The 18,889-nt window shown below is 44.5% G+C and overlaps 1 protein-coding gene across 1 annotated transcript in view; it reads left to right on the forward strand.

Annotated features, from left to right (window-relative positions):
- The first annotated feature begins 1,627 nt into the window (after positions 1–1,627).
- Positions 1,628–18,889, forward strand: part of LOC144818437 (guanine nucleotide-binding protein G(q) subunit alpha) — a 479,737-nt gene continuing 462,475 nt past the window's right edge. Inside the window, exon 1 of the mRNA XM_078675857.1 lies at positions 1,628–2,504. Within this exon, the coding sequence (XP_078531983.1) occupies positions 2,369–2,504 (136 nt within the window). The 5' untranslated portion in view covers positions 1,628–2,368. The remainder of the gene's footprint in view (positions 2,505–18,889) is intronic.

Here is an 18,889-nt window from a genome sequence, read left to right on the forward strand (position 1 = left end):
TGCACCAGCACAATAGGGGTATTCCATTATGATACCTCAGTCTGTTTGTTGATTTTACACTTGCTCAACCTTTTCACCTTTCTGGAGACTCCTTCAATGCTAGTGGCACGTTCCTCACCTTGGGCATTCTCCCAGACCTCAACACTGTATGATGGGCAAATCCTTTCAAACAACCCTACTTTAAAAAAAAAAAAATTTGCTAACTCCTGCACTAATCTCTCTATGACAGATCCCATTGTTACCTAGACTTGTTCTGGATGATAGGGATTGAAGAAACTCTCAAGCGTGCCCTGTTCTCTCCAGGCCAAAATATGACTTTCCACTTTTGATCGCATATTCTTTACGAGAAGAGCGGGGCTTAACTTGAATACCCTCTGCTCTTTCGGTATAAGCATCTGGAGGTTAACTCGGAAGCAGCTTTTCCAGGGGCTCTTGCTTCAGATGTTTACCAATTTGTCTGCCAGAACAGGAAACATGAACAACATATGCCTTAGAAGAAACAAACCAGTTGCCAATCCAGGTCATTCACGTACGTTGTAAATTGTCACAGAGTTTTTGGGCAGGGGACACAGCTCCACAAAAATATGTGATGTTGGTCTAAAAACATTGTTGTGAATTTATGAAATTAAGTAACTAAGGAAATACCATCCAGTCTGGTAAGAGGTGGTATACTGTGTCTTTTACCACAATTTGAATTGATAAATCCGTAATGGATCTGACTGGCATCAATCAGTCATTAGAAGGTTAGTAAACACCACCTTTAATCTTACAGTAGACATTCAAGGAAAAGTAAAAAGCCAAACTATATTTTGACAACTTTGGACTACATTAAGCATGCCTTCATGCTCCTTGGTTGAAAAGGTTTGTGACCTATTGTTACATATTCATTGGATGGCACCTTTATTTCAGCTTCAGAATCCGAGCCTTACAAATAATGAAAATTGATTCAATTAAACAGAATAGTGTATAAATCACCACATAGCTACTTGGAAACAAACAGCAAAGTACAGAGCGTGGAGACATACAGCGACTGTTAAAGTTCATCTCCTTTGATTGGCAAGAATGAAAGAGGGCCCAAAAGCTTCTCAGGTACTGCTCATTTGAACGAGAAGTTGTCATCGACCCCAAAATATTCATAAAATTCAAAAGCGACCCGGCGACTGCAGCACTGGCTTGGAATTTCCATGCATCGCCGTTTTACTTCCACAAGTTGCACGCATTGGTATTCCCAGTTCCACATTTCTAGCATCACACTCGAAAGAAGACGGGAAAAACAAAATGACATGCACTGCAAAACGTATGTTGCTGCTGTATAAAGTACAACCACCTTTTCTCCCCCAAAATAAGCCTCTTAACATGTGTCACCGGCAATGCTCTTAACATGAAAAGTACCCACACTCCCTTCTAAGACTGGTCTTCTGCTGTGCGCGCGCTGGGCGGATTTCTGATGTCGATTCCCGTGGTTTCCCCTCTCTCTCTCTCTCTCTCTTCCTAACTGTATCCCTTTCTAGTGGATTGGAAAGAAAGATCCGCCATATTCTGCTTTACCACGCCCGGGAGCAACACCATTGCAAAGGCACAGGCTCGGCGGTGCAGCTGGATACATATTGTACACTTGGATCCTTCCAATTCCTGTCTGCCCCCACACACGCCAAAAAGGAAAGGAGGAAGTTGCCCGTGGATAGAGCAGTCAGGAGGACAGGAACAGACAATAGCAACCAAGCTAAAGCGAAGGCACGAAATTAATAAAAAAAATCCAGTCAGAAGAAAAAAAAATAGAGATAGAACAATCCACTCGGAAGATTCCGTGTTTGAATTGCAAGGAGAAGGAAATAAACGTGTGAGCAGAAGAGAGGGGGTTAGGGGGGCGGTGATTAGCCCTATTAGCGTTTGACAAGGATTTTTTTTTTTTGCGAGGAGGGGCAGATGCTGTTGCGTTTTTTCTCTGAAAGGAAGCTCATATTAGTGACTCCTGACAAGAGGGGGGGTGCAGCGAAAAAAAAAATAGAAAGAAAAAAAAAGGTGGGTGGGAGGGGAGCCGTGCTCGTCTCTCCGCTGTGCTCCCGTGGATGTTTCCATGTTGTTTGCTGCATGATTTAGAGAGGAGGAGGCGGAGGAGGAGTTGGACCAGGCGACTGACAGAGAGAGGCAGCAGCAGCAGGACCGATTTGCTGGGTGTTTCGTGCCCCCCTCGGTGTGGATGATCCCCGCGTTACACGGGGGGCTTCTGAGCTCGCTGCTGCTGTGGCCCTAGGGCGCCGGCCAACGTCTGCAAAGCGGGGGGCGGGGGGGCTTCTCGCTGTTTTTTTTTTTTTTTGGGTGGTGGTGGTGAAGGTGGTGGCTGCTGGGTGGGCTGTCGGGAGGAAAAATGACTCTGGAGTCCATCATGGCGTGCTGCCTGAGCGAGGAGGCGAAGGAAGCCCGGCGGATCAACGACGAGATCGAACGGCAGCTCCGCAGGGACAAGCGGGACGCCCGCCGGGAGCTGAAGCTGCTGCTGCTGGGTAAGTGACAGCGGGCGGGCCCCTCCCGGCCCCGGAGCCAACATGCTCCGTGCACTAGTCCATTCCTCAGCCCTGCCGGCCACTCCTCAGCCCCTATCCCTTCTCTGAATTGTAAACCTTGGTAGTAAAAATGCTTGAACGTCACACTTGAGGGCTGGTGATTTATGTGTTTCTTTCACAATGCTGCCTTGCTGGAGGGGAGGGGGCGCGGCTGGCACAGTCCTCGACCGAGTGCACACCACAGTGCCTGTGCAGAGCAGGGTCGTAAAGTAAGGGATGCGTGCATGTTTTTTTTGCACACATCCCTGTGTGCGCGATGCCTCAGAGAGGGCGTTTTCGAGCCATCCGCTCAGATTAGGGAGTGGTGCTGCTGTGTCTGTGTTGGTACCTTTCAGATTTCATTGCATTCAAAGCGATACTTCATTTCTCACGCTCGGTTGTTCAGTTCCACAAAAATGTGGGTTGTCGTTGTATGGGGGGGAGCAGAACATACCACACTTCCTGCCCCTATGCATGCGAGGCAGCGGTGGCTGCCTGAGAAGGGTTGGATGTAGAATTCTAGGCCCTCAGGAAACACGAGCGCCTGGAATGTGAGAAGAAAGATGGCAAACGCAAAACCCCGATAACATGCGTGGGGCTTGTAAGTTGATACACGTTTTGGTGCAGGTCGAGTTTATTCGCACATGCCTCGTCACGCATGGCCTTTCATGTCTCCGTTGTCGTGTAGTGTCTTGGCATGGTTGCGTTCTGTGCGTGCACTACTCCGCACAGAACCAAGGCCCAGATGAGGAGACAACAGTGAGGGCGGGATGGAAACGCAGCCTGTGATACAGAAGGCGATGGTGTACAGTGGGGTTCGAATGCACCCATTTTGTCTCGAGAATGGTACGCCCTGGTTGCATAATGAAGTAACTTTTCGCAATGAATGGGTCCTTGAAATATATCAATCAATACGATCTGTCCTTACGTTTACATAAATATTCGAATTGTTATCTTGCTTTCAAGGCCCATGATCCCTGTTGCAGTCAATATTTTATCATGTAAATTATTGATGGTTAGGGTACTCAAACTGATATAAAGCATATGTCTTCTATCTAGTTCTACATTTTTTCATTTACTACATTAAATGTCAAATCCTACACTGTTTGCATTGTGAGAATCGAACTGCATGAAATCTTTGTTTGCATCATGACTGGGGTGGGTTTCTCTTCAAATTCGATATTTATATTATTGTCGTAGGACCTACTGCAAATGGGGAATACTCATTGATGATAGACAGTCATTCTGACCATCTGCAATTGTTTGCGACTGAACAGACCTGTTAAGTTGTTTTCCACTCTTTCAAAAAGGCCACACACCTTAGATTGATTTAATATCAATGTTTTGGAGTACATTACAAGCGTGACGCAGTGACTGGCACCATTGCAACAACTTTACTCGCTGGAGTGCTTAGCAGGTGGAGGAAGTCGATATCAAGAGGCAATAGTTGTCAGTCAGACCTTTGTATTTGTTAAATGTCTTGCTAGGTGTGATCAATGCTTGTGTTGACCTCTCCCCTTGGGGAAAGTTTAACCTCGCAGAAGTGATTCGCCCTGAAGAATGAGGTGGCGTGGCATCCTCTACTGATATTTATCAAAAGCGTGGTGTGCAGTAGACATAAACTCTACCTCTCCTCCCCATTTTACCCAAACCAGACAATGATTCGCGATATATGGACCGAAGGAGTTTTATATTTATAAGCTGTATGTAGTAAAGGTGCTTAGATTTGCCTTTATCAATGAATCTGGAGGTATTCACTGGATTGCAATCCGGTTCAAGGGATTTAAGATTTCGGGAAGGCAGGATTTTACTGCGCATGGCACCCAGGGAAAATGGCTTGCACCAACCAGGGTCAAGGTACAGAACCATTGTGCATCACACGGTGGGCATGGATGGAGGACCCGGGAACCAGAGCCAAATCTCACTCCGTAGCACCCACTTCCAACCATACAGTGCACCAAAAAAGTTTCGACATAGGCCCCACTTGGATTCCCACAACCCTCCAACTAAACACAATGGTGCTTTACAAGCTGAAGATGCCACAAACTCCATTTTGCTCCACCACATGCCCAGACGCAGCAACATATTGGCAGTGAACACCTCATACATGGGCCTCAGCACAAACCCGTCTCTTTCAAAGCAAGCAGAGCCTACATAGTAGGTTGCTACCTGTCCATCATAGCTTTTTGGTGCCTTGTTAGGGGTATGAAGCACTATCTAAATGTATCTATAATAATATCTAATACAACTTATCATTAATGCTATACTGGTACAATGAACACCAAGCTCACCTACAGCACTGGTTAATTTAAGGGATGCTACTGTTTTGAAGTCTAGCAAGGGCGTCACTGCCATCTTGGAAGGACAACACAGTTTAGAGGGCTTTGTGATGAGGCGGCGGTGTCCATACAACAGGCCGAATTAGTTGGGTTCCATATCTCCCTTTGGTAGTCTGCCAAGTGGCATATATTTGTTGTCTCCTGGTATCTCCATTTTTCTAGATTTTTGATCATTTGATTTCAAGAGCGATATATGTTGCCACTGGGCATTGCAAATATGTATTATACACTTAGATGGCAGAAGAAGCAAGAACTGTTGAAAGACATATCAGTGGAGTGGAGCCCTGCTGAGGCAACAGGGGGAGCTGAAAGGCCCTGTGGAATAGGAATGTTTAGAGTTGCTTCTAGAACCTGCATAACTTATTTATTTATAGTACTTCTATTATGTAAACATTAACTGAGCGTTTGTGGTGTGAAACAGAGCAAAGTGGCAAGCAAGGATGAGTAATAAATTGAAACATTTTGATGAAGTGGTTTGTTTTTAAGAATTTTCCGATGGTCAGTTAACAGTGGAGGGAAGGGTCCCTGACATTTGTGCCATAGGCAGATGGTAATTATGGGTGGAGGTGAGGGGAGTTGGAGAAGACAAGTACCAAATCTAAAAGCCATAAAGTACTCAAATTCGATGAACAGCACCAGTAAGAATGTTAGATTGTGGAAGGGTTAAGTTTCCTTTTTTTGTGTAACTAAGCAGGTCAAAGGTCATGGATTGTTTTGTGAACAAATAAATATATATATATATATATATATATATATATATATATTGAAATTATAGATGGCTCAAACACATTTCCGCAACATGTTTTTTTTTTTTGTGTGTGTACATATTTTTAGGCATCTGTTGTCCATCCATCTCCCGCTGCCCCCCTCTTAGAGGGAGTTAAGAAGCTAAAACATTGTCAAGTTTACTTCTTGTTTATAACATCCACCGCATCACATTTATTATTTTTCCAACACTGTATGGGCCAACTCATTGGGCTAGTCAAAGTTGCAATGACTTCAACGCATCTAGAGAACTGTACATCGAACCCCTACCCATCAAGTAGTCTGCTGGAAGGGGTCATGTGCTACTATACTTACTTTCCATAACTTTTAGCTCACAAAACAATTTTCTATTGCCAGGGGTGTCCCTGAATTACTAGTCCACTCTTGCATCATGAGGAGGACTCAAAACATCCTTTCAAAAGAATTTTAATCTTAGACAAGACTTCCGCATGTGCAGTTCACCCCCTTCTGCCCACATTCCCTCCAACACTTCCCTCCTGTTTTCCCATATATTTGTTTCAATTTCAGTGGGGTAACTTGCCATACCATTACGCTTGTACATTGATTCCCTTTTCTACGCACTCTTACACAAATAGGGAATATCAGCACAGAGTTTTTGCATTGATACATAGATATGGGGGATTTTAAAATACTTCCCACTTTCTCATATATGCCCATTTTGGCCAACATCCCCAAGAACTGCACACATATTTGAAATTAGACCTTTGGGTCTTGTGTAGGTAACAAAGTTTATCCCATACAGTAAGGGATTTTGTTGCCGCTGCCTTGTTCTCATGATGTAATGGCCAATGCCTCAGCTGACCGTAGCGCTTATACAATCAACATCTAATATTCGTATTTTTTTTAAACTTTGAATTAACAATTTAATCTTGAGCCCCTAAAATAGGGTTCTAAGCATTCTTCATCCTCCTTTCGACCATCTCTCAAAGGTGCTTTTTAAGTGCCGGGAGAAAAGTCTGGGTTGAACAAAAGTGGGGTGAAGGGGGAAGATAATAGTCAACCCCAGACTTCTTGTGATTGGGTCCCACATTTTTGGGTTGTAAATCTATGACTAATAAAAAACTGGTGGCCTCATGATGCCCATGGAACTCGACCCGACACTCCAGCATCCATATATATCCATTTATGCCGTGTCACATAGAAAGCCCTGTAAAAAAAAACTCTATACTGAGATGCATAATATCTTTTTATGTGGCAGGCCCAATCCACCAGATCTTTTGTTCTCTTTCAGTGTTTTTGTGGAAATTCATGCTCCTTTCCCAGCACATACAAAAGTATCCATATCCCTTTCATAGCCTTCATGTCCCTATCTGGAGATTTTACTGGAAGGTCCTAAAAAATGTAAGATAACCTATGTAGCTTTACTGCTGCCACTCTGCTGAGCCTTGAGACAAAGATTCTGCCATTTCCCCAAGTTATTGCTAATGGCTTTAAGGAATCTAGGGTAGCTTGCAACATAAAGATGTCTGAGTTTTACGTATAGATTCCCAGACATTTTATTTTGTTGTTGGACTATTAAAATGCAATAACACAAAAGGGAGGAGGGGGTCCGAGGTTAGTTTAAAGACCAGCGAAGAAAGATTCCCCAAACATTAATGAAAGTACACGAAATCCTCGGTTCTAAAATGCCTTGGTTCTAAAATGGTTCTTGGTTCTAAAATGCCAGAATGGCAGTGAGAGAGGCAGAAGCGATGATAGCCTGTTGCTAGTGGGGGAGTCCTTTTAATTAGGACGAAATCCTACCACCCACAGGAGCTAGGAGTCTCCGCCACGAGGAGAATCCCAGATGATGAAGCATGCCACCGTGGTGGACAAATCACTTAATCTCCCTGTGCCTAACAAAAATTAATGTGTCCTCATGTATTGCAACTGGTGCTATGTAAGGCGTTCTGATACCCGATTCGGGTCAAGTTTGCGCTATATAAAACTCTGTAAAATAAAAGAGGCAATCCATATAGACGTTAAATAGGGCAGGGGACAGGATTGATCCTTGAGAAACTCCTTGTGAGAATGATACTGCTAGGGAGGTGGAATTGTTTAGTTTGATTAGGTGAGATCTTTGGTTCAGGTACGTGTCACACCACTGAAGGATAGTACAGTTGATACCTGCATGCTGTGAGAGGGAGTTCAGCAGAATGTTGTGGTTGACTATATCAAAGGCCGCTGAGGGGACCAGGAGACAGGCCTGACCATCATCTAGAGATCTGTGTAAATCATCAATAATTCTAGTATTGCAGTCTCTGTACTGCAGCCTACCTGAACCCATATTAGAAGGTGTCCTGTAAGTTGATTTTTTCAATGTGGTTCTTAAGATGAGAGAACACACATTTTTCAATAGTTTTGTGAAGGAGCAGGAGGTTAGTTGTAGGTCTGTAATTGTTAAGGTCAATCGGGTCAGCATCTGGCTTTTTGATGAGGGGGATGACTTGGTCAAGTTTAAGAGAGGCCAACCTGCAGACACTGGATAAGGAGAAGTTAATGATGTTAGTCCATGTTGGGGGGGAAAACGTGTCTGAGATTCTTTACGCGAGGACGGAAGGGGGGGTCAGAGAGGTGTGATGTCAGCTTAACTAATCGTGGGGCAGCTCTGATCGGAACTGTTTGTAAAACCTGTTAGTCAGGCTATTTGGCCCCAGGACTTCTTGGCTTGCAGTTTAGGAATGACCTTTGAGACCTCTTCAATAGACATCAAGCTTTCGCAGTTGGCCACAGTCAACCTAGAAAGGTGGTCCGCGCATGAACCTATTCTGCTTTTACCAATTCATCACGATTGAGATTAGTATAGTACTCTTGGAAAGCCTTAATCTTTTCCTTTTTTCTGCTAAAGAGATTACCTTTAGTCCCTAGGTGGGTTGGAGGTTCTACTTGACACAATTTGTAGCCTTCTTTGCAATCTAGGAGTAAGACCGTCCTATTTGCCTTTCCATAAAATTGTTGCCTTAACCATAATAATGCCTTCTCTGATTTTTCAATATATGTGAGATTAATCTTACCTTATCTTTACAAATGATTGGGTGAGTCCTGTTGCCAACCCCGTCTTGCCAACCATGTGACATTTGTGAGTCCCTTTTTATGACATTTGCTAGTGTCTTTTAAACCTTTCAACTTAAATCATTTTTATAGTCGATTGTTGTTGACATTTCTACAGTTGAGTGATGTCATGATGCACACTTTCTGCATATTATGGGTTATAGTCATGCAGTCTTGAGTGTTAAGAGATTGTGTTGTGGCTACTGCATGTATACAGTTACTAATTTAGTTGAGTCTGAATGAAAACTTTCTTTTTTTCAGATTGTCCTAATAAACTGCGGGAATTTCCCCGGTGTTTTCATGTGGTAGGTAGGTTTCTCACCTTATCACATTGTGTGGATAGTCTTCACTTAGGTCCTGACGAATTGCCTTTTGGCAAGAAACATGTTGACTCTTCAAATGAGTGGGGCGTAAAACCTTTGATCCAATAGGGTCATTCAATCGTCACACACTCTTTGTTTTTATTTTAATCAGGCAGGGAGCCCTATTAGAATAAAGGTCGCTTTTTGTACTTCCTTACCTGTTTTATTATTATTCTTTGCATTCACTAGCACAGCACATCTACACTTAAGAGGCCCCTCACCCCCACGACACCAAACGGCATGGAACAAAAGATCTCCGCCAAAGAACCTCATTGGGTGCCCGTCGGGTATTGCAGCGCCAACCCGACGAGGAGCAGGCCCAATGATGAAGCATGACACCTGCTGGCTGGGTGTGTGAGGGCCCTAGTTCCAAAGGGAATTATTCCCCTGCAGGCTAACATCAACAGGACTACCTGTAACCATGGTGTACCTTTTACACAACTCTCTTTTCCCCTTCCTGTTTTTCTATGACCCATTATAGGAACAACGTACTTTCTTTTGGTTAAGATTAATCTTACCTCTCAGGGAAGTTACCTTTCGCAAGACTTCCAATTAATCTGAGGTTCTTTGGTTTTTGTCCGCTACCAGGAACTCCCTACAGGCGTTCCCTGTTAGGCATTATTTTGCTATTTTTAATATGCATCATCCTCAAATCATAATTTTGAAGGTATCACAAAGAATACTGTGAGATACTTCGCCAGTATAATTTTCTGAAATATATTGTACTGTATCCCTCTGCGCTTGTGTAATCAGCCAGTCTTTAATTAGGAATTTATCAAACTTCCATTTATTGCCTTTTTATTCCGTTGTCGTTCTAATTCCCACACTAAGCTAGTATGTTCAGCTAATGTGCCATGCATGATTGAGCTAGTGGTATCAAGTCCTGTGCTCCTTGTATTAGAGCTATCCTCGAATAATATCTGTGTACATGTGAAAAAAAGGTGAACTCATTCTCATCAGATGTTTTGTCTCTTCATAGGTCTACAAGTCCCATGTCATTCAGTTCTTGTTTCAAAGACTGACTTGGTTCCTTGCACATACCTATTGTGCGGATTTCTGTCTAACTGCATTGGGGGCTAAGTTAAAGTCACCGACCTAGATGAGGCTGTCTCAGATCATGGCCACAATATTAGTTGGATAATGTTCCTGACCACAGTTTGTAGCACAGACATTGATGATATTAAAGCTAACCTCTTGGTGCAGGCCGTCTAATTATATAGAACAACCTTTTGCAAAATCTCATACTATCCTGGTTTCTTCAAAATATAAGTCTTAATGTAGCCAATCTAGATCCCTACCCCGATGTTTTAGTTTTTGTTCCTGCAGAGTTCAGGGTGGGGTAAAACTTGTTTTTCATCAGATGGGTATCGGAGGATCTCAAATGAACCTCCTGTAGTCACATACATCAGGGAGAACTTCCTTCACTTCTCTCCATATCCTAATAGCACTTAATGTGGGATTTCAAGGCTCTTATATTCCACGTTATAATCATAACCATAGACTTAGGGTATTGCATTTTCTATAACTTCTGGTTTGAATAAATCTCCTACTCAACACTTACTCAAACACCCTCCTGGGCTCACTTTCCTCCCCATCCACCCCTCCACCCCACCCTGTATCTCCCAGGGTAACTCCAGAATGGGAAGGGATTAGATGCATCCCTGGAGTAGTAACGGTTATACCTTTTGGATTGAATCAGTGGATATGTTCTAAACCCAGTTCTCAAATGCCCCACTACCTAAAAGACATAGATGGCTCCAATATCACATTCAAGACATCCCCTATCTCAATCTTGCTCGCATGTTCTCGAGTTTGTAACAAGATAAAAAAATGTACTTATCGAGTTCAAAAGTTCTAGAACAAGTGTTCGTGTCATTTCAGACCTAATGTTTCTCTTTATTTATATGTTAATCGTGGCGATGCTCTGCCTTTCCCCATCTCACTCTGGGCCTGCACGCTTGATAGTCCTCTTCTTTAGCCTAGGGTCGAGGGCCTTCTTTTTACGGGCCCAAAAGTTCCTTAGCCTCTACCATTGTTTGAATTGCATGCATTTTGCAGTCCATAGGTAACCACAGTGCAAATGTTAATGTCAATCTTTAGCGGATCTGCCAGCTTCGAAGTTTTGTGATTACAGGCATGAGCATCCGTCTCTTGTCCAGCGAGGTTTGTGAGAGATCTTGAAAGTTTGATAGACTGATTTTGAAGAATTAGATCCTCAATTTTTGACTTCCCTAATCCTGTTGTTAAGCTGGGAGGATCTTAGTTTAGTGAATATGTCTTTTGGTTGAGCCCTAGGTGCATTCCTCAGGGCACCCACCCTATGTGCTTTGACAATCAGGATTTCACAGGCTAGGCCTTCTTTCAGTGCTAGGTAAAACAGTGTCTTACCAAATTAAACAATGTCTGCACCTTCATTTTCCAGCATACTGCGTATTCTTAAATTAGCTGTTCTTGATCTGATAAGGTCATATTCGTTGATTGCCAAGAGTTACCAATTGTGTGGTAACCATTTACGCTATTTTATTCTGCAAATCTCCCAGGCAAGTTTAAAAGTCCTTTTTTTGCAATAAAGGTAGGACCTTCACTCTTCTTATTTTTTTTTTCCCATTTCTGTTTGCACCGAGGTTTGGGATTTTGCACTAGAGGGTGTCTCGACTTCTCCTAATGATCGTCCTCAAAAGTCACTGATCGCTTTTTGTGTGCTTGTTATTTTAAATATTGGCAGCCAGTCACAGTGCAGTGTTGCAGTCACACAAGTGAGCCCCCTTACAGCTCAGTGGAGGGTGCCGACTGTGAAGAGGTAAATCAGGAAGATGTCCGTGCCTCAATCACAGATTCATAATACCGGCCTACTGAAAGGTTCGCTTTCCAGCACCCTTCTAAGCTATATGTTGGTATTTATTTCAAGGTGGCACAAGACTTGTGAGCATAATTCAGTGGGGAGACACGGCACCAGAAACTTAATTAAACTCTGGTTGCCTGAGGCGAGGGTGTCTTAACAGGACCCCAGTACCATCTAAATCGCCATAGGGAAGAGTTTGGTATACATCTACACATTCTAATCATTAAAATGCTCCCCGTACTGATCTGTTTGTTCGGCTCTCCCACTTTCCTTTGGCTCTTGCGAGCCTCCCACCAGTCTTATTTTCAGCTCCTGTCCCTCTCACCCACATTGCGCTAGTGGTTCGCCATCCACTTTCACATTGTACTCACCTAAAGCCAGCCTCTTTTTCGATTCTTTATGGATCTGGTAAGCCCCAAGATGGACGCCTCTACTTCTGCATCCCCGCCTAAGTGCGACTTCTCACTTAAGCTGTGGATCTGCTTCTGGCAAAGCTGCTGCCCTCAGACAGCTACCATTGGTTTTCTTTTCTGGTGAGAGCCACAGGAAACCATTTATAGGGCCTCTTAGAGGAGCCCAGGATCAGAGCACATTGATTTGATATTGTTGGAGAGTAAGATCAGTCATAAGGTCATGTAGGAATCTATACAGTTGCCTTTTGCAGTTTAATCCATTTCAGGGTTACCCAGTTTTGCTCTACTTTGGGGCAATAAGGTTGGTCTTAGGCTTGAATCAATGGATCGGAAAAGCATCAAAGGAAGAGTCCCATGATGAGAATGAGTAGGCATATCCATGCATCTGCGAAGAGTTGGACAACTGTAAGAATGAACCTTGTGATGAGGCGAGGATGGTAGAATGGGATTTCCTGGCGTTTCCTTCATGACTTGTAGGCTTGTGAAGTCTTCCATGTGAAGCAAGTGTTTGGGTGTGCAGCTGTTTTGGGAGAGCCCACAATACAGATTTCTATTCTTATTAAAAGATGAATCCGCTACACACTGGTAATTTTCTTGATAAAGAACATTTCTCAAAATCTGAACTCTCAACTGATTGTATTGGGACTTTACAGAGGAAGTTAATCTGTTTTAGTGGTTTATAAATGCCAGTGCAGTGCTGGAGGTAAAGTTGGTCGGGAAGGATTAGTTTATTTCCCCACCTCCTGCTTCAGTTATGCTCAGTACTGGCCTACTTTGCTACTATGGACTTCATCACTGTACATAATCTAAAAACAGAAAACCAGATTCAAGGTGGTATGAGGGGCATTCTCATTTAAGTGGGGGGTGTACTTGGAGACTGACATATTCTCTAATTTTCAGATGGAAAGGAGGTTGGCAATAGATTTATATTTTGGCTGTGCAGTCATTCACTGTTTTTGGTAAGAGCATGTTCCCTGTTATGTTTACAAGCATTTCTGTTTAGTAATAAGTTGTTTATTAGTTTTCCTCCTCGTCTGACCTCATTCTGACCTTGTTATATGAGAAAATTAAATGCGTACATTTATAATATGGGCTTTACCTGGTTTATATCCAGGGATTCATGCTTGGGTTAGGAGGGGTTATGCATTTTTTCTCCAAGACTTCTAGGGGTTAAGTACTAGTTGTAGTCAATGGCCATTATAAAAGTCCAACCATAGTTGCCTCTTCTGAACTTTGAGCGAGGCGAGTAACTGCCTCTAAGTTATGAATATACACATTTGGAAAAATAGGTAGCTGAATTAGCAAATGATATGGATTTCTCTACAGTTGTGTTTTTTAATCTAGGTGTAAATCTTTACCACAGTCACTGCCAGCAAAATCTTAGGACTGTTATGTTTTTGCTGGTAAGCGTGGTTTAGTTGTACGATAAAAAAGAATTCACTTTTAGTAATGTAGAGCAACTAATTGTCTAGTCTGCGTGTTCATGAACATTGTACAGGGTTTTTTTAAAACATATTTTTATTGACATTTCGTTATACAGTTATCAACACATAATTATCGTTCATACCTGAAACGTGTACATTCTCTTACAGATGAAGTATTAGCCTAGTACATTTGTTAAGCCCGTGATATCACAAGTGTATCTTCAGGGAAAGGTGTAGCAGGCGTAGTTTCCATTAATTAACATTATACTTTTCAACCATTACAGAGTCTATTTGTATGATAAGTGCCCCAAGCCAGGGGCGGCTCTAGGCTCATGAGGCCCTGGGCAGGGAGTGTAGGTAGGGGGCCCCAGGAGGAACGCAGGCGCTGAGGCCAGTGAGGGGGGGGGGGGGGGATCAGGGTGTTTGGAATTGGAACAGAGCTGGAGGCCGCCAAATCCCTGCCAGGGGCCGCCACGCAAATATGTATCCATCCTCAGAGGATTATTATATTAAGGATATATATTGGCGTGGCGGCCCCTGGGGTTTGGTGGCCCTGTGCAGGTGCACAGCTTGCACATGCCTAAGGCCGCCCCTGCCCAAGCCCTTGCAGCTCCATGAAGTGGTATGATTTTATTTGCCACTCGGGGTAGCTATGTCTGGGTATGTGGTGTCTTTGCCATCTTAGTATTGTATATACATAAATCTTATCAAACAAGGGGTGAAAACAGGAAACAAGGTTTTAAACTGCCTGTCAAGGCCCAGCACGGCTCCTCCGTGGAGCACAGAAGAACTCAGATGGGACAAACGAGGAGGGTGGGGAAAGGGGGGATAATCCCCAAATCTAGTCGCTGTAGGACTTCTATGTGCATCCAATCACGCCTTAGTCCTAGTCCTAGCTGACCCTCATTTTCCTTTCCTAATGTGCAGGAGGGTGAGTCCCAACGATCCCCTGTCGCTCAATCCAGCATTCTCGGTGTGGCCACTTTGTTACTCTGTTAGGCTGAGGGGGGTGCGTCTTCTCCATCAGTGGTACTTGGGGGGGGGGGGGGGGGGCTTGGATATTCCCAGTTATGTAAGGTGTCCCTCCATTGTTCCGCTATGGGAAGTTGGCATACCCCCTTCATCCCTCCCTATGCAGCGCTCTCTCAACTGCTCCGGGTCAGTGGTCACTTCCCTCCATCAGACATTTACTTGTGGCCCCATAGCTGCCTTCCACGTAATTGCTATATACCTCCTAGCCAGTGCAAGCGTCAGATCTATGAACCTATTGCCTATCTTGCATTTAGGAGGTCTAGGGAAGAGCCCAAGTAAGCACATTTCCGCTGTGTGACTAAGCTTTCGCCCCAATGTGAAATTGAGTTGGGAGAAGACTTCATGCCAAAATATCAGCGTGATCCTGCACTCCCAGGTCATATGTAGAAAGTCTACATCTTCCAAGGGGCATCGTGGGCATCGCCGCGGCTCTCCCCCAAAGGTGACAAAGATCCTGTGTAGTGAAAAGTAAGTCATATGCACATAATTAAACTGAACGTATTTCAGTCGTGTGTGCCACTATATTTTCTTGGGGGATTCCAAGACTATTCTCCATTCTACATCTGTGAGGTCCCTCCCCAGATTACTTTCCCCATAGTGGCAGCAGGGGGGCCAGCGAGGCATCACGTAGGGACACATAAAACCATTTGATTTGGTGCTTCGCTGTGCCCAAGGTAATCAGTGAGTGCAGCACACCATGTGTTTCCGGTTCTTCTCTGTTCCGCCCCCATAGCTTCGCAAACGTCCGCTGCAATACCTCATCGACCAAAAACTGACCCGAGGTCAAGCAACAACTCTCCATCAATTCATTGAAGGGGGAGCAGGTGTTTCTCGTGGTAACAGTCTCCTACATTTTCAGGCCCACCGCTGCCCAAGGTGCCATCTGCTCCACAGTTATAATCTTCTTCGGTTTGCCATGCGGCAAACCCACCAACGGTAATTCCAGCGAGTATTTCAGGATATCAGGTATTTTCTTGATACTATGTCTCCAGCACTGTAGCGCAGTTGTCTGTAATAGTCCGGTGTAGGGAACCCTGGTCGCATGTAGCAGGAGTTTCGCCAGCAGCAGACTGGCGCTTTGACCAGATTCCACTAAAAAGGTCCCATCAACGATCACCCCCTCCAGCCATTGAGCCAACCATTGCATTTGGGCAGCTAGCTGGTAAAGTTCAAAGTCTTGAACTCCCAAACCTCCCGCATCTAATGTGCGTCACAATATCCGGAGCAACACTCTACGTCTAACATCTCCCCAGATTGTGTTTCGCACCAGAGAATCCAAGTTACGGAACCAGGTCGCAGGCATTAACAGCGGCATATTAGCGAAATAATATAACACACGAGGGAGCATAACCATTTTCACCAGAGATGTTTTGGCCATAATGGGGAGGCGTAGCGTGCCCCAGAACTGGACACTGGATTGAAGCAATCGCAGCGCTTTGCCCAGGTTTCCCTCTTTCAAATCATCTAACGAGTGAAAGATCTGAACACCCAGGTATTTAAAAGTTTCCAATGCCCAGATAAGATCTGCGGGCATTGCCAGTGGGAGCGCTAATGGACCAGCCACCAGTAACAAGCATGTTTTGCGCTTATTAACCCATAGGCCGGACAGTTCCCCAAATGCCTCCTTGCACTGCAGGGCCGTTTCCGTTCCCTGAGCAGCATCGCAGAGGTAGAGTAATAGGTCATCCCCATAAAGAGAGATGGTATACATCCGTCCTCCTACTGTCAACCCCATGCCTTCACCCCATTGTCGGAATAGTTCGGCCAAAGGTTCTATTGCCAAGGCAAATAATAGTGGCGACAGAGGGCAGCCTTGTCGGGTTCCTCGTGCCACACGATATTGTGGGGAGATGGTTGTGCCGGTCTTGACCCTGGCTGTAGGACGAGTATACAATAGCCTCACCCATGCCACCCATCCGTCCCCCATATTCAGGCGCCTCATAACAGCCAGCAGGTAGTCCCAGCCCACAGTGTCAAAGGCCTTCTCTAGGTCAATCGAGAGAATGGTGGCCTGCCGGAGGGCCTGCGCTTCTGGGTGGTACAGCATTGAATACAGCCGGCGGAGGTTATACAAGGTACTGCGGGAGTGGATAAATCCATTTGGTTCTGGTGGATTAGGCCCTGCATATGCGGAAGCAACCAGAGAGTCAGTACTTTGCTAAGAATCTTAAAATCAGTGTTTAACATAGAAATGGGTCTATAATCTGTTACCCCGGTGTCCGGAGATGTGGTTTTGGGAAGTGGGATCACCAGATGAAAATTATACAGGTTTATTTATCAAAACATTGGCCATTGAGTTTCCAATAGCTGACCGTGTTATTCAATATTACCACACATCCCTTTTAAAAAAAAGTTTATTTGCATTTGTAAAGCACGATTATGACATTTGAACATTACTCTGACACAATCACAGGTTATCAGGCCTTCAGTATGGGCCAATGTCACCCCCCCCCCCCATCGTCACTCCACCCTGCCCACCTATGCTACAGCTCCATTTACAATTCCTTTCACCTACCAGCTCTTCCTACATCTCTGACTCCCCTATACCCCAGACCTTCTCAAACTTCTCGGAATCCCTGCCTTTATAGAGTTCACGCTCCATGTTTTTGCTCCGGTCCATCCCTTCCTCCAACTGCTGGAAAGATCAGGTAATCTCACAGCCCCACTTCTGGGCAGTGGCTCAGTTGGCTTCTAAAAAAAACAAGGTTCACCAGTAATTTTTAATATTTGGTGAGGTCTAAAGGTGACCATATGCGCAGTAGGGCCAGTCTAGGAGTCAACTCTATGGTGTCCCCCACTGCTCCCTCCAATATAACAAAAAATAACAAGTTTGCTACTTAGTCAGCTATAGTTGGAAGGACTGGTTTCTCATAATCCCTAAGGCTATGGTGCCTTGGAACCCACAGGGTGTTTTTAAAGAACCCTCACTCACCAACCTAGTTAGTGATATGCTTCATCGCTTATCTTCATTGAGGATAAGTGGGATCAATTAAAAATCCCAGGAATTTTCACCACTTCTTTTAAAAGTTGACCAGAACCTCCAATATTATAATCACTATTGGTGGTAGGAGCACCTGAGCCAATTGTAACATCACCATTCACCATCACATGCACTGTCACAATCACAAGAAAGCCAGCTCTGCTGTAATCGTAGCACACCCTGGAAACACTCTGGGACCAGGGTGGGAACCCAGTGATGAAGCTTGTCACCAGCAAGGTTGGTGAGTGAGGGGTTCTTTCAAAGCACCCTGTGGCTTCCAAGGCACTTTAGGATTACGAGAAACCGGTCTCTTCATCCTTAGCAATACTGTGTGTGAGTGTGTGCCTTTACTGCCTGTATTTTAGCCATTGTGTGGGTGGCATCTGGTATTCTTTCTGCAGACATTCAAAGGGAACCACACCATTAGCGTCCCATACATCTGCCAACATGGTTGTGCCTGTCCTGTCCCAGCCTTGAAAGCCTTGCAATGCAGTCGCCTGTCGTAGCAGTGTGCCCTCCCAGAGTGGTGTGCTGGGTGCAAGCCTCGTACTCCAATTCCTTTCTCTGAGCAATTTCCTCCAAACTTCGAGGACCACACTTGTTGCTAGGCAAGCCCTATTATGTAGCCTGCCTCCAAGTAAAACATGCATGCCACTGTTGTCGCCCATCCGCCATCTGTCTACCCCGATTCCTGGGTCATCTGTATCCATGTAGACCCAGTCATTTACCACCCCAACCTCATAGAATTTCCTAATATTGGGGTGCTCGATTCTGCCGTCAAATCTAGAGCGTTGTGGGGTCTGCATTGCTACCAAAGGTTGTCCGCCCCCACCCATAGTAGCGTCTTGAACAAGGAACCCATCCGGGCAAAAAAACGTTCCTGGCAGTGTGTAGGGTATGCTGCAAAACATACAGCAGCCGTGGAAGGCCAATAATTTTAAACATGACTGCTCTGCAGCATGGACCATTGTTTAACTTCTTTCTCTAGTCTTTAGATCAACAGGTTAAGGTTTTCTTGCATGTATGACTCTGCATCTCTGGTAATTCAGATACCAAAATATTTGAACTCATGAGGTTCTACTAGTCTGTGCAGCGGCAATAGAGTACACTACTTCAAACCACCATCGTGAAGAGGAGC

The sequence above is a fragment of the Lissotriton helveticus genome, chromosome 2_1 (genome assembly GCF_964261635.1).
Source record: "Lissotriton helveticus chromosome 2_1, aLisHel1.1, whole genome shotgun sequence".
Classification (NCBI taxonomy): Eukaryota; Metazoa; Chordata; class Amphibia; order Caudata; family Salamandridae; genus Lissotriton; species Lissotriton helveticus.